Below are 17649 nucleotides of genomic sequence, written 5' to 3'. Positions count from 1 at the left end.
TATTTTTTTCTGTCTATTCAAAATAACATAAATAATCAATAGTGTATGAAAGAATGAACTATAGCTGATAGTGATTAGCATGATCTTACCTCCATAAGGCCAAAATAAATAAATAGTGTGTTTCCTATTTCACCCTGAAAAAAATTAGGTAGGGTAGGTAGGTAAAACATTTTATTTTATGAAAACTTTTTATTTTTTTCTGTCGATGATAGCAGATATAAAGATTCAAATTAAATCATTTGATGAGCCTGCATGCGTCTTTGATATTCATAATAGTACTTAATTAAATCTGTATATATTTTCATTAATAATAAAAATTTCCTTTCAATTTAATGTTTTTGTATCTGCAGAAGCTAAACAGAACTTAAAGTTAAGGTAGACATGTGGGAACAGATTCCTACCCTTCCCTACCCCCCTTTTGTTTTAGTAGTAGAAACACTGTAAATTGGTGCTAAGCAGCAGCCTGTGATTTTTTGAGGGGCAATGCTCTTGCACCCCCTTTATTCAATAAACAGATGTTTTTTTTATGTTTGACAGAATTTAATCTTTAGGAGTGGGGTTCTGACAATATTTAAATTTCAGGTTTTGAGAAAAGTGAGAATCTTTTGTCTTTATATTAAATATATGGAAAAATAATGTAGATTTATTTCCATCTCTGGTCATGCTGGTATAAACTGTTCTGGGACCAGCCAGAGAAAATTTAAAAGAATAAAAGTAGACATGGTGCAGGGGCAGATTCATTTATAAATTAACATGAATCATCCACCATGTCTGCCTACTGGGGAAAGCTTTCTATTTCTTGTTACACATTGAGCATATTTTACAACAAAAGCTGGATTGATTTTAGCAGTAAATTGATCTCATTTTACTCTTAAAATTATTTGTCAATTATGGTCTTGTCAAAAGTTTTCGTATGTCATAAAACTTTTTTTTTTGCCCATCATGTTATTCTTAAAAAAGATTCATCATATTGTAATAATCAAGAATTGATGCCATTATATTTTGCAAACATGTGATCACGTTTTGCACATTTGACAGCTAATAAATAGCTGCAGCCATGCTTGTTTATTTAAAATCTTGGTCTATGAAATGCTTGACATATTTACATTGGTCATTGCTATCAAACGTTTTGAAGATTTATAGTTTTCTAAACAAAAAGTCGGATCCGGACAGACCAAAAAATCCGGATTTTTTTATTTTTTTTTTATTTTTGTCAATAAAATGTTTAGGGTCGGCGTCAGAAAGGAGGTAGGGTCGGGAAACCGGAAACACACTATTAATTTATTTTGGCCCAAGCCTTGAAATTTCAACACAAGTCAGATATTACAACTTTTATTCAGAAATGTACTTTAATGTATATGTTCATGCTGTTGTTGTTCAAGTGTAACTAGGTTCAATGTCAACACAAGTCAAATGTTACAACTTTTATTCAGAAATGTACTTTAATGTATATGTTCATGCTGTTGTTGTTCAAATGTTACTAGGTTCAATGTCAACACAAGTCAGATATTACAACTTTTATTCAGAAATGTACTTTAATGTATATGTTCATGCTGTTGTTGTTCAAGTGTTACTAGGTTCAATGTCAAAACAAGTCAAATGTTACAACTTTTATTCAGAAATGTACTTTAATGTATATGTTCATGCTGTTGTTGTTCAGGTGTTACAAGGTTCAATGTCAAAACAAGTCAAATGAAATGTTACTAGGTTCAATGTCAACACAAGTCAAATGTTACTAGGTTCAATGTCAACACAAGTCAAATGTTACTAGGTTCAATGTCAACACAAGTCAAATGTTACTAGGTTCAATGTCATCACAAGTCAAATGCTACAACTTTTATTCAGAAATGTACTTTAATGTATATGTTCATGCTGTTGTTGTTCAAGTGTTACTAGGTTCAATGTCAAAACAAGTCAAATGTTACTAGGTTCAATGTCAACACAAGTCAAATGTTACTAGGTTCAATGTCAACACAAGTCAAATGTTACTAGGTTCAATGTCAACACAAGTCAAATGTTACAACTTTTATTCAGAAATGTACTTTAATGTATATGTTCATGCTGTTGTTGTTCAAGTGTTAGTAGGTTCAATGTCAACACAAGTCAAATGTTACAACTTTTATTCAGAAATGTACTTTAATGTATATGTTCATGCTGTTGTTGTTCAAGTGTTACTAGGTTCAATGTCAACACAAGTCAAATGTTACAACTTTTATTCAGAAATGTACTTTAATGTATATGTTCATGCTGTTGTTCAAGTGTTACTAGGTTCAATGTCAACACAAGTCAAATGTTACAACTTTTATTCAGAAATGTACTTTAATGTATATGTTCATGCTGTTGTTGTTCAGGTGTTACAAGGTTCAATGTCAAAACAAGTCAAATGTTACAACTTTTATTCAGAAATGTACTTTAATGTATATGTTCATGCTGTTGTTGTTCAAGTGTTACTAGGTTCAATGTCAAAACAAGTCAAATGTTACTAGGTTCAATGTCAACACAAGTCAAATGTTACAACTTTTAATCAGAAATGTACTTTAATGTATATGTTCATGCTGTTGTTGTTCAAATGTTACTAGGTTCAATGTCAACACAAGTCAAATGTTACAACTTTTATTCAGAAATGTACTTTAATGTATATGTTCATGCTGTTGTTGTTCAAATGTTACTAGGTTCAATGTCAACACAAGTCAAATGTTACAACTTTTATTCAGAAATGTACTTTAATGTATACGTTCATGCTGTTGTTGTTCAAGTGTTACTAGGTTCAATGTCAAAACAAGTCAAATGTTACTAGGTTCAATGTCAACACAAGTCAAATGTTACAACTTTTATTCAGAAATGTATTTTAATGTATATGTTCATGCTGTTGTTGTTCAAATGTTACTAGGTTCAATGTCAACACAAGTCTAATGTTACTAGGTTCAATGTCAACACAAGTCAAATGTTACAACTTTTAATCAGAAATGTACTTTAATGTATATGTTCATGCTGTTGTTGTTCAAATGTTACTAGGTTCAATGTCAACACAAGTCAAATGTTACTAGGTTCAATGTCAACACAAGTCAAATGTTACAACTTTTATTCAGAAATGTACTTTAATGTATATGTTCATGCTGTTGTTGTACAAGTGTAACTAGGTTCAATGTCAACACAAGTCAAATGTTACAACTTTTATTCAGAAATGTACTTTAATGTATATGTTCATGCTGTTGTTGTTCAAATGTTACTAGGTTCTATGTCAACACAAGTCAAATGTTACTAGGTTCAATGTCAACACAAGTCAAATGTTACAACTTTTATTCAGAAATGTACTTTAATGTATATGTTCATGCTGTTGTTGTTCAAATGTTACTAGGTTCAATGTCAACACAAGTCAAATGTTACAACTTTTATTCAGAAATGTACTTTAATGTATATGTTCATGCTGTTGTTGTTCAAATGTTACTAGGTTCAATGTCAACACAAGTCAAATGTTACTAGGTTCAATGTCAACACAAGTCAAATGTTACAACTTTTATTCAGAAATGTACTTTAATGTATATGTTCATGCTGTTGTTGTACAAGTGTAACTAGGTTCAATGTCAACACAAGTCAAATGTTACAACTTTTATTCAGAAATGTACTTTAATGTATATGTTCATGCTGTTGTTGTTCAAATGTTACTAGGTTCTATGTCAACACAAGTCAAATGTTACTAGGTTCAATGTCAACACAAGTCAAATGTTACAACTTTTATTCAGAAATGTACTTTAATGTATATGTTCATGCTGTTGTTGTTCAAGTGTTACTAGGTTCAATGTCAACACAAGTCAAATGTTACAACTTTTATTCAGAAATGTACTTTAATGTATATGTTCATGCTGTTGTTGTTCAAGTGTTACTAGGTTCAATGTCAACACAAGTCAAATGTTACAACTTTTATTCAGAAATGTACTTTAATGTATATGTTCATGCTGTTGTTGTTCAAGTGTTACAACAATGAACACAGTTCATAAATGATTTTTCCAATTTCAAACCTTCCTCTTCATCATGTTCATGAAATGTTAAGTGCTTAAAACCTGGAAATTTCATTGAAGTGCTGGTTAAATATTTTATGTTAGTGCTTCACCTTTAGAACAACACTTTAGTGCTTTTTAACATTGAATATAACATTTAGTGCTAATATAATTGGAATAATCTGTAATGCATATCACAGGACTACAAAGCTACATATTAAGGAGCCCTGCCTGGTTCTTTGTTTTATTTTAGATAATTTTTAAGTAATGTCTTTTTAAACAGAATTAAGATTTGATGTTTTGTCTAAGACTTTTTTAAATTACTTTGACACAATTTGACTGAATTTTTTTGTTAACATATTTTTATACTCGGGTTTTTGTTATGTTTCAGTACTTGTATTCATGATATTATGATTTTGTCTTAGTTGATGTCTATTTTATTTTATAGTTTCTGATCCAAAACATTGCTCAACTGTTTCATGTATTTCATGTATCATATTTGTCATTTAGCTGTTTGATTATGTATGTCATTTAAAATACTTATTCTTCCTGGTTTCAGTTTTCTTTTGAAAATGTATATAAATATTATGAAAGTTTTTATTTTATGCATGTTATGTAGTTTATTTTAGCAGTGTTAGATTACTGCATTGTAATATAATTTGTTTTCATCAAGTTATTTAAACAGGTCAAATGTGGTCAGTCTGTTGCACTCAAAATAAAAAAAGTCAAGAGTTTATTTTAACTTTGTAAATCCATTATTAATAAGAAATAAAGGAAAATTGAGTTATCTACATATATTCCAAAAATTAGAACGAAAGACATGAAAAGAGTAGAAAATATAAAAAAAACTAACAATCAAGTGTTTTCATCCAGTTAATGAAACACAAACATGACACATAGACCTATTAATATATAGTCTTAATATTTCTGGACAATGCCAAGGAATCCCACTTTTTCCTTTGTTTTTCTTTTGATTTTATTGAAACATAAAAATAAATTTATATTAATCATCCTTTTAATTCGGAAAAAAATATAGAAATTTATGAGCACTGACTGACTAATTTTTGGGGAAAGACGGCTTCAAGCCGTCAATTCCCTAATGTGGTTGGCCAGAGTTCAATGCCCTCACGTCAATCATTTTGTTTTAATAGTTTGGAAACCCCTCAAAATGTCATACTGAAATTGATGACAAGGAGAACAGATCGACTTTAAACACTTTCTTTACACATTTCCCTTCTGTTTCTCGTGAAATTATCGTATATTATGCTTTCCCTTACACTATATAAGTTTCTTTTTACAGTCCGGAAAAATCAGTATTACGAAATATTCTAAATATATCTAACCTAGTGACGTCATTGTTGGAATGCCACACTACACAGGGATATCCTTTATTCATTATAAAAATCATTCACAGTATTTGTATACTAATTTAAAATCTGTATTTGTTTAATATTAACCTAATGATGTTTGCTGTAGTGTAGATGATTCACACACCAGCATGCAATGCTTTAATCTGAGGCTATAATTTGTTGGTCAACTTTCGCTGTAAACAATGTCAATGGGGATACATGAGATTGGGGAGAGAAACGACAGTTTTCATTCTTTCTATTATGGTGCTCCAAAATTGGAGGAAGATTCTAACAACAGAACTTAATAGAAATATCAAAATGTGGGATCTGGAAACACAGCTTATATCAATCATATTGGAATTTATAAGTTCTTGTATCCCTGTGATGAGAGTTGTAACTGGGAACTTTAGCAATGGGAAATTAAAACTGAATAGATTTTTCAGTCCTCACTTTCTTGAGAAAAATATCAAAAAATCTTGAGAGTACTGTCACAAAAAATTGAGAATGGTGTTAGCCTGCTGTTCAGTGGTACATAATTAAAATTCTAAAACATATTGTAGTAGTTGTTAAATTCAATTGAATTTTAGATAATTAATTCCCAACTTTAATCAAATGTTTTGATTTAGAAGGTGCAGATCTCATCGGTCCAAATTGTCTCTTTGATGCATTCTTGACTAAGGAAATGAAATAACAATAAACAACAATTAGTTTCATTATTGTCATCCTTTCTATATGTACTAGCTGTTCTTTTGCTCATTCTTTGTATGTAGACTATCAAAAGATACCCCCCAAAAAATAGAAACAACGGCCGTCTTTTCCCTCAGAGCTCTTCAGCTCTTTGATTGTTTGTATTGTATTCCATCTGTTACAGATAACACAAGGTAGCACTGCAGTCAGACTTTTATGACTCCAACAAACAGACTATAACATTTATTTCTCCTAAACCACTTCATGGAATTTTATAATCTTTATTTCATTTATTGTTCCTTCTTAGTCTGATGATAATTGTAGGGTTGGTATGATCAATTAAAGATACAGTTCATATACTGCCAACAAAAAGTGGTCTACTGAGTTCGATAAAAACAGTACATTGCATTTTGGAAGGTGGCAAAAGTTAGATTTTATACATTTCATTGACCATGCACAAGGTATAAAACTGGGTCTCATATTTTTTGGGTATACATGATATATACCACCAATTAGAAGATATATTTATTCAAGTGCTTGGTGCTGTTAAAAAAATTATACATCCCCCTGGTGATTTGTCTAGAATAAGGATTGTGGCTGGTGTAAGGTTCAAATACAGATTATTTTTCCTTAGTAGGAACATTTGTTTTATTAAAATGTCATTATTTATTTACTCCCCGTTATATCATCATAATGAATTAAGGATTTTACAACATGCACAAATAGAGAAATACTTTAAAGTAATGTGTTAAATAAAATCACTAAAATTTGTGTAGTGCTACCTTAACAAGGTTACTATAACTTTTTATTAAAATATGTTTAGACTAGTATAATGCATAATTGTTCTGATTCTTTATCAAGATTTATTTGATCTTTTGTTGTACAGTGTGCCAAGTTAACATATAATTGTTTTAAGTTGTTGTTATTGTTATATGTACATGATAAACCTGTAGTTTGTGATAAGATGTGATATTGCCTGCTGATTGCTTGATCTCATTTCTGTTAAGAACTATTTTGGTCCTAACTTTATTAGCTGTTTGATGTCTTCTTTTAAAAAAAATGGGTGAATTGGGTATAATATTTCGCCCTGTTATTAAAGAGTCCAAACAAACTTGCATCAATTCCAAAACCCAACCTGTAATAGATCCTATTTGCTGTTATATTTTTGAGAGGGAGTGGGAGTAAGTTTTACATATATTACTTTTATGCCAAACATACACCCCTACTATAGTAGAGGGGCATTATGTTTTCTGCTCTGTTGGTTTGTTCATTCATTCTTCTGGTCAGTTTCCTGTCTCACTTCAGTTACATAGTTTTTCATAAAATTGAAGTCCAATCAACTTTAAACTTCGTACACATGTTCCCAATATAATCTCTCTTGTCTTGACGCCAAATTGAGATTATTCTAATTTCACCGCCCACAGTACATAAAAAATGATAGTACCTTTTGGAGAATCAATGTGCTATGGACACATTCTTGTTTCATTAAATTTCTATGGTTGTACAAATAGTCATGTTTGTGAGGAGTTCTACTTATTCAGATTGATTTTCATCTATACCTGCTGTATAAAAGTTTGTTCCCAGTGAGATTGGAGAAATACATTTTAAGTATTATAATGTGTTGACTGCTTACCTGTTAACATATCACTCATAGTCCCTGTCTCACATGTCTCAATAAAACAATGTGCAATTTTTAAAAGGAACCTCTTTCTGATTTATTTTTAGAGTCTCATGTTTTGATAACAATGTTTTATACTATGTTTTTGTATGTATGTTATACAATGGTGCAGAAATGATATTATTTTTAATTGAACTAGTTGATTAGAAGTTAAAAAAATATATGAAGTTCATGGGTTTAAACATTTAAACAGGAGTTCCCATGTTTTTTATATCATATTTTAGAGTTAATTGTGTTGAAAAATGTTTATACTTTGTTTTTGATATGTACATACATGTTTTACAATGGTGCTGTAATAATACATTTTTGGTTTTTAAACCACTTGGTTAAAAATAAAAAGTTAGAATTTAATTCTTTTGTTATTATTGCCTAATAACTATAAAATATAGTACTTTGCAGAGACACAAACATTCTTTCATTTATGAAATATTTTGAGATGAGGTTATATTCATTAATGCTTTGTCCACTCATTATAATCTTTTCACCTAAAGCAGCTTTTTTCCAAAAAAAGACTTGTACTAGTCAAAGACAAAATTTGACTTCTTCAGGTCCATTCTTTTAATTAGGGGACATAATCCCTACTGAATAATGAGTAAAATATGTACATTACCAGCTGTACAAAAATTGACTTGCAAAAGTCATTTTATGTATTGATTGAGATTTGACATAAATCGACTTGTTGAAGTCTAATTGCGATATATGAAAAAAGAGAGATAACTCTTGTGATTTACTTAAATTGACTTGCAGAAGTCAAAACATGTTTAGACTTGTATGTGTCTGAGCTCTGACTGATTAGAGAATTCATTATTATTCATGGGTAACCATTTTTTTGTGGATTTTATGGAAAAAAGTTAAAATGCTCAACAGAATTTTAAAAAGTTTATGTGCTCATTTGCAGCCTTTGGTAGACCATGAAACCAAATATCCATGAACAAATATTTTTTTCTTTAATCCAGGAAAATTTGTACCTATGAAAATAAATGAATCAATAGACTAAGTACAAAATGTATTGAAATGATTACTTTTGTATTTTTCAGAGAAAGTAAAATGGAAACCTTTCAAAAGTTTGTTAAAGGAATGGATGATAATGTTAAGAATTTAATATCAGTTTTCCATGATAACAGAAAAAGACACACAGGGCGTAAGTATGAAGAGATAAGTAAAGCCACCCAAGTTATTTCCAATTCTTTTGATCATATTTAAGGCTATTCCATTAAAATGGATAGGGGTGTGAAGAAAATCCTCAAATATTCCAGGACAATCAACACACATTACATCAGTAATTTACACACACCCTCAGTGTCCTAACCATAATTTTCAAATAGTATTATAGAAATTAACATAGCACTTTTCAAAAAAAATATAGCACCATGGCCCTCATACATTCTATTATAAAATCATCCAAGATAGGACCATTGCAGAAAATATAGCACCAGGGTACCATGGTGCCTTTTAAAAGGTCCTTTGGAGAACACTGACCGTACATTGTTTGCATTTTATGTAAGGTATATATCTGTGTCCTGTTTATTAAAACCCTTTCAACGCTATTAACGGCATATGCCGCGATGACGGATGCTGTTCGCCACTGCTATTCGCGGCATATGCCGTGATGAAAACGGATTTTTCATCAGGACTCTTAAACCATTCGGTTTTCATTCGGGTTCTCTCTAATTTTACTCGTTTGAATCTAGGATATACAAGGTCTCATTTGTGCTTGAAATCCTGGCAATTTTAATTGTAAAATCATGCAGTAGAAAGAAAATAGAAGGAAAATAAAAACAAATATTTTGACAAATGCAAATGTTCTTGTTATCTCAATGTGTTTATTATATTTAATTCGTGTGGGAAATATAATTTGATCGATCATTACAAGACGTAGAAAAAGGGGGGAAAACGGAGGTTGACTGAAATTATTTAGGACAGAGCTATTTATTTGTGCCACGATTACATAATACGTTGTGTATGGTGCAATACGCTACGGAATCGGTCAACTGGTGTCTTCTTTATTATATGGCAGATAAAACAACAAAATAAATGAAGACTAAAAGTAGTTTTTATTCAAAATTCAACACAAATGTAATAAATTTCACCTTTTACCTGTTAATTACCTGAAAATGCAGGTAACCTGATAAAAATTTCACTAAAATAATTGCCTAACATTACAGTTCATGCTCTCCTGAGCATTTTTCATGCAAAAACTTTCTCTGTATCTCATATAATAAAAAAGATACAGCAGTCTGAAAAGGAAAATACTGTTCTAAAGAATGAACACAAAAAAAATGCAGCAGCAGCAGCCATTTTTCTATTTTTTTGTGTAGCGTTGAAAGGGTTAACTGAAACAACTGAGACAACTGTCCACAAGAGATCAAAATGACACAGTCACAGACATTAACAACTATAAGTTACTGTACAGCCTTCAACAATAAGCAAAGCCCATACCGCATAGTCAGCTATAAAAGGTCCTGATATGACAATGTAACCAATTCAAACGAGAAAACTAACGGCCTTATTTATATAAAAAAATTAATGAAAAACAAATATGTAAAACATAAACAAACAAAAACCACTGAATTACAGGCTCCAGAATTGGGACAGGCACATACATAAATAATGTGGCGGGGTTAAACATGTAAGCGGGATCCCAACCCTCCCCTAACCTGGGACAGTGGTATAACAGTACAACATAAGAACGAACTATAAAAACCAGTTGAAAAAGGCTTAACTCATCAGATGGACAAAAATACAAGTGGACGTGGCCGGGTACTTGTACATCACGACAACAAAATTACACTAGGAACAGATCTGAGAGTACTCACAGTTATCTGACAGCTAGTTCAAAGCCACTAACAACTAATAAAAAAAAATCATGCATCTAAGACTTAATATTTATCATGTGGTGAATGCACAGTTTGTATTTGTGAGAAACTATAAAGTTAAGATGAAAGAAAAAAGGTAAGTTTTTATTTGTTGAAAACAGAAATATGAATTTTTGATTAAAAATCAAAGTATATTTTAGTTAACGTTTTGTAATGATATAATTTAAGCTTTCAAGAAAGAATTTTCCAGGATTGGTGGTGCTTTTAAAGAAGCGTCAACAACATTTAACATGGATATAGGATCATGTAAGTTAACATATAATTTTTACCTGCTTCACCAAAGACAAGAGCCGCTCTAGAAACTGGTCAACTTTGTCTGCACTTCTGTTTGAAAGACGTCGGGGGGAAAAACACTGTCAATGTTTTCTTGGCTTGTTAGTAAGGGAATGATTTTATATTTGTTGTGCAGCTTGATAGTGATGAGTTGAAGCATGTTAAAATTTTTTATATCTGCCCAGTTACAATTTCCTTTTTGGTGATACTTTGAAATTTTACAACACTTTTTGTACAAGAATACATGAAACAATTAAATGCAGGGACACATGTACAGGCCCTGTAATGGTCTTCAGTATTTGATAATGAAAATAAAAGAATATCTTTTTTGTATAATTGATTTTACTTTCTGATTTTGATTTATGGACTGCAGATTCTCAGTCTGGTTGTTTTGATAGATAGCCAGTGTTTTCCCACCTGAACCAAAACAATCATCAATGAGATAAAAAAAGATTGATGTAACCTTGTTAATCCATTGTTTAGTCTGTAAGAAGTCCCAGAAAAGATACCTGTGCATGCTGTTTCTAGCATTTGTGATGACAACATATATATCACATAACTTGAAGATTTGACCATTTTGTTGGTCCAGTACAAAGCAGGGTCCTTATGTACATGTATATGACTTTTATACCTTCCAGTCCTGAAAAATGTTGAAAGAGAATTTGCTAGATGTTAAACATTTGACAAATGAAAGTTTTTTTACAGTCTGTTTAAAATTGAAATGATAATGTCATGATTTTATTTTAATAAGTAAAAGATTTGCATTTCAGCTGATAATACGGGTAAGAATTGTTGTACACCTAAACACAACACATTGTCCCTAACACAAAAAACCCATATTTTATTATACCCTTTAGTTTAGATATGGTACAATTTGTCATTTATTTGTAAATGACAGCTTGATTTGTAAAAAAAAATGGTTAGTGGAAACATACTGGAATACCTGTGGAATTTTTGTGAGATGTTTTAATGTATATAAAAATGTTGAAAGAGCTTTTTCAGCTTATAAGTCAGCTGGGTAGATAAGAAGCAGTCAAATTTAAATGGAAAACGCCCACTTTTTTTGTGAAAGTATTTTTATATTCACTGGAATAGATGGGGAATATAATCGATTGTTGTAAGGATGCAAAGGTTATGCAATGGTGGGTTTCTTTAATAGTTGTAAGTTTAGGCAAATATGTTGGGTTTTTATGTTAAAGCTTTATGAATGGTTTGTCATTTGTTTTGATATATATTTATAGTAGGTAATGTTCACTTATATTCAAAAACTGATACAAAAAAAATAAGTATTTGCTTAATAAAAGAAGACCCCCTAATTATAACCATGCATCTAAAAATGATTAACTTATTTTTCTAAAGATTGAATGGAAAGATTATTTTTACCTATTTGAAAATCAATTAAGTAAGTTGGCTAACATTATTCATGGCCCTTTTTTCTTAATTTTGGAAATGGGGCTTTTCCATAAAAAAGATCATGGTCCCTTCAGTTTAAAGCTTATTAAAAGAAAGAAAACCGCAGATATAATTGTAAAATTAGTTTGGTGACATCGTTAATAATTAGCTAACCTCTGGGATGCTTTTCAGATAACTTGTGATGGTGACTGGATATATTTGCTCTAAAATGTTGTGCTTATGAAAGAAAACAAAGGGGTTAAAGAGTGTAGTTTAGGAATTGTAATCTCTAAAAAAAGATTTAAAAAATATGTGTCATTGAATAACAATAATTGATATAAAATGCTTCAGCTTTCATCTAATTTACAGTTTTCAAGGTTTACAATGACTGACTTAACAATTTATCGCAAATCTAATTGCTGTTTACAAAATGATAACGCTGGATTTTAAACTTCAAATGTTTTCAGCTGTGATGACACATAATTTTGTACAATGCAGGCAAACTAAAAAAAAATGGTTTGTTAGTTTCAAAGTAACTTTATAAAGCAACTTGTTATCTTTTATAAATTCACAGTAGAAATTACCAGCAATGAAATTTTGATTTTAGATTCCTTTTCCCTTTCTTTTCAGGACACAATTATATTATATTCATCTTAAGAATGAAACCTCATCCCTGTTAGTTGTGTTTTATTGTGCAGTCGTATGAAGCAACATCTTCAAGGCAATAGTGTAGACCAAATTTCTGACACTTTTTGCACTCAGCCCCTTTTAGAAAACTTATGGAGTTTAGGATAAGAACCAAGTTTGAAATCACAGTAACAGCTTAATTTTATTGGTATTTTTAACCTCAGAGAGTCACCCCTCTTGAACTCACAGGTACTTGTGGACAGGATACCCTTTGGGTGAACCTCGAATGACCTTCAATGTAGTACTAGTTGTATTTTGATTCAATTTTTATTAAACGTTTATTAAAATTCTTTTCACGTAGAATATATATGACAAAGTTACTGACAAATAGCATTTGAGATTTCTGCCAGTTGTATTATATGTATAAAGAGATCTCAAAAGCTATTTGTCAGTAACTTTGACATATATATTCTATGTGAAAACAATTTAAATAAATATTTAATAAAAATTGAATCAAAATATAACTACATGGGGGGTCATACGAGGTACTCCCACTTAGGTTCACCCAAAGGGTATCCTGTCCATAAGTACCTGTGCTTGAACTAAAAAATTCAGAATCTTTACTAATTCCATTTTATTTATTTCAGATTCCCGAGATTTAACAGCTGCAATAGATTACACGGGTGATACATACAACCAGATAGGTGAAATGTACGCTAAACAACCTGAAAAAGACATTGATCCCATGCATGACATGCTATATGAATATAAAGGAATATTGGGTGTGTTTCCAGATGTTTTAAAAGTTCATGAGGTAGGTTCATAGGAAAAGTAACAGTAGCTGTGACACATATATACAATTTTAAATCCAAATAACAAAACTTGTTTGTGAAATGAATTGGTCTGTCTGGGTATGAGTGCCAATGAGACAAACCTCCATCCAAGTCACAATTTGTAAAAAAGTAAACCATTATAGGTCAAAGTACAACATTCAACACAGAGTCTACACAGAAAACAGCAAGCTATAAAGGGCCCCAAAAATGAAAAATGTTAAACCCTTCAAACAGGAAAACCAACCGTCTTATATATATATATAAAAAATGGGGAAAAACACTTATGAACCACATCAACAAAAACAACCATTTAACAACAGCTTCCTGAAATAGGACAGGTGCAAACAAATGCAGGTGGTTTAAATGTTTTGATAGGCACCAACCTTTACCCTAACCTGAAATTGTGGTGTAACATCACAACAGAAAAAGACACACTATAAAATGTCAATTGTAATGGCTAAACTCAATCAAAATATATTTACAAAAAAGAGTTAACATAGACTGAATGAATAAATTTGATCTAAGAAACAATTTAAATACAATATTAATAATAAAAAAAAAAGAGGGAAATGTAAAAGAATATCCCAAAGACAAATGTAACGGGTCTGTGTGTCTTTTTGCACTTCAGGGAGCATTTAAAGGTGCTACAGAATGTGTCAAGCTTTGAAAATAGTATGATTGCATTTGAGGAAGCATAAAAGTAATGTTAAGGACCGTGTTTAACTACATAACTTTTAATTTACATTTCAGGGAGCATTAAATAAAGCTTGAGAATGTGTCAAACTATATATATTTTACTTTACATTTCAGGGAGCATTAAGTAAAGCTAGGGAATGTGTCAAACTACATATTTTATATTTTACATTTCAGGGAGCATTAAGTAAAGCTAGGGAATGTGTCAAACTACATATTTTATACTTTATATTTTAGGGAGCATTAAGTAAAGCTAGGAAATGTGTCAAACTACATAACTTTACCTTTACATTTTAGGTAGCATTAAATAAAGCTAGGGACTGTGTCAAACTAAATAACTTTTACTTTACATTTCAGGGAGCATTAAGTAAATCTAGGGACCATGTCAAACTACATAACTTTTACTTTACATTTTAAGAAGTATTAATTAAAGCTAGGGAATGTGTCAAACTGCATAACTTTTACTTTACATTTCAGGGAGCATTAAGTAAAGCTAGGGAATGTGTCAAACTACAGGAAGATGGAAAAATGCAAGAGAACGAAGTGACAAATGTGATACAACAAAGTGACATTATATCGTACGGTACTATGGCCGAAGTTCAAAACTTTCAGAGACAAAGAGTAGCAGACTTTAAACATACTATGCAAGTGTATTTGTCAGGACAAATAGAATTCTACAAAGAGGTAATGGATGATTTTCCATTTGCTATACACAAAGATAATTTCATGTTTAAGTATAAACAATAATTAGCAATGCATGCATCTGTAGTTATTATTGTGAAAATATAGATTTATCAATAATTCAAAGCACTAAAAATACTCATAAGTCATAAAAATGTCAGTGTATAAACTTACAATCAATTTTTGTCGAGCCTTCGACTTAAGTCGAAAAAGCAAGACTAAGCGATCGTACATTCCGTCGACGGCGGCGTCCACAAATATTCACTCTGTGGTTAAAGTTTTTGAAATTTTAATAACTTTCTTAAACTATACTGGATTTCTACCAAACTTGGACAGAAGCTTGTTTATGATCATAAGATAGTATCCAGAAGTAAATTTTGTTAAAATAAAATTCCATTTTTTCCGTATTTTACTTATAAATGGACTTAGTTTTTTCTGCGTGGAAACATAACATTCACTCTGTGGTTAAAGTTTTAAAAATTTTAATAACTTTCTTAAACTATCCTGGGTTTGTACCAAACTTGGACAGAAGCTTGTTTATGATCATAAGATAGTATCCAGAAGTAAATTTTGTAAAAAAATAAATCCATTTTTTCTGTATTTTACTTTTAAATGGACTTAGTTTTTTCTGCTGGGAAACATTACATTCACTCTGTGGTTAAAGTTTTTAAAATTTTAATAACTTTCTTAAACTATCCTGGGTTTGTACCAAACTTGGACAGAAGCTTATTTATGATCATAAGATAGTATCCAGAAGTAAATTTTGTAAAAAGATAACTCCATTTTTTCTGTATTTTATTTTTAAATGGACTTAGATTTTCTTCCAGTTAACATTACATACAGTCTGCAGTTAAAGTTTTCAAAACATTTATTAGATTCATTAACTATCCTAAATTTTAACCAAACTTGGACAGAGGCTTCTTACAATCATAAGATAGTAGTATCAAGAGGAATATTTTTATTGATTTTTTTTCCTCATTTTTGTTGAGCCTGCGATTTACAGCAAAAGTAGGCGAGAACCCTTACAAATTTTTGTTGTAAGATTTGTAGTGATAAGAGCACCTGATCCATGGTTTGCATGGATTTCAATGGTAGTTGAGAAAAATTCACAAAATAAAATATTTGATGTGATTCAGAATTAAACTCAAATTATATTCGTGTATCTATATTATGAAAATGGTTTGTCACCCATACTTTATTACATAAAGTGTCATTCACATCCAGCTGTACTTATACCAAAGATTTTAAAAGGTGAACTATGTTTGCTGGTCCCAAGGAGGACCTTTACATACAGGTTGACTTTGTATTGAATAACAATGCAGTTTTAATACTTGATTTCTATTTCAGATCACCAAAAAGTTAGAAGACACGCTTACCCATGTGGACAGTTCTTAGCTATTCTCTGCGCCATAACTTGTTACAAGCTTACACTATTTGCATTATCTCGACTTGCTGCGGGCTCAGATGTGTCATCTACAGTCTACTCCTTGATGACAATTTTTGATGCGAGCTTAGAGATATAATGAGCAGGCAGAAGAGTGAAAAAGCTAATTCAATAAAGGAATCGGATTTTATGCGACAGTGATTAAACAAATGGATTGATTAGTAATTAAGAAAAGAACATCTTCCTCTATTGCAGATGAAACTCATCAAAATCATTTATATCTGCTGTTAAGAACTTTTAATTGTGTAAATTATTCATAAGTGTCATGTTTGTATGATTTAAGATTTATTTTATTGTATCATGAGTACAGCAATAGTTCATTTTCCAGTTGACAACTTTGTATCTAATTTTAGAATTTGTTTGCTAAGGGGATCAATACTTAGGTTGACAAACTGTATCTCTGTCTATAAAGAGCCAGTAGAAAGAACATATTATGTGTAAGTGCAATACAGATTTATGTTATAAATTGGATTACAAAATCAATGATTTTTCAATGAAAGTTCATAACAGGTTAGATACATGAGAAATGCTCTTTTCATATGATTATTAATGTGGGTGAATACATTTTTTAGGAGTTGTTCCCCTTACACCTTTGCAAATCAACTATGTCAATACATACTCTTTCAATATGGTTTGTATATGGAGGAATAATCTTATTTATGAGTTTTTCCCCCTTTCCTAAATAAATTCAAAAATTAGAAACAAGGGAGATAATTGAAAAATTTACTTTTTATTCACTGCATCTTTTGTAAATTCAATATAATCTCAGGACAAATTATATTTATAAATTATTATGTATGAAAACACATTATATAACTGTAATATTTTCTTAAATCTATTTAATACATATTTTCTTGTTAATTTTACTTAACTATGTTGATTGTTGTTATTGTTGTCTATTGTAAGGGATCTGCCAATTTGTACAAAAAGGAAATCATGTATTTTTGTTAATAGTGTCTGAAGATTTAAATACCAAATCATGAATATACAATGTCTTAGTGTCGTGATCAGTACTATATTGACATAGTTTTTTTTTATTTATTATATATCTTTAGCATACTCTCACTATATGACATTGAAATTAAATGAAAATGCCTTGGGAGAAAATTGTTAATAGT

General features: G+C 30.5%; 1 protein-coding gene across 2 annotated transcripts in view; it reads left to right on the top strand.

Annotated features, from left to right (window-relative positions):
• LOC134683236 (sorting nexin lst-4-like) overlaps positions 1 to 16980 on the top strand; it is a 62084-nt gene extending 45104 nt beyond the window's left edge. The window contains exons 11-15 of one of the 2 annotated variants that reach the window (XM_063542408.1): positions 8750 to 8853; positions 10757 to 10834; positions 13528 to 13694; positions 14884 to 15090; positions 16435 to 16980. In XM_063542408.1, the coding sequence (XP_063398478.1) occupies positions 8750 to 8853; positions 10757 to 10834; positions 13528 to 13694; positions 14884 to 15090; positions 16435 to 16482 (604 nt within the window). In that variant the 3' untranslated portion in view covers positions 16483 to 16980. The remainder of the gene's footprint in view (positions 1 to 8749; positions 8854 to 10756; positions 10835 to 13527; positions 13695 to 14883; positions 15091 to 16434) is intronic. The other variant, XM_063542409.1, reaches the window with a different exon arrangement.
• The last annotated feature ends 669 nt before the right edge of the window (positions 16981 to 17649 follow it).

This window comes from Mytilus trossulus, chromosome 9 (genome assembly GCF_036588685.1).
Source record: "Mytilus trossulus isolate FHL-02 chromosome 9, PNRI_Mtr1.1.1.hap1, whole genome shotgun sequence".
Taxonomy (NCBI): Eukaryota; Metazoa; Mollusca; class Bivalvia; order Mytilida; family Mytilidae; genus Mytilus; species Mytilus trossulus.
This window is presented reverse-complemented; position numbering and strand designations above follow the sequence as displayed.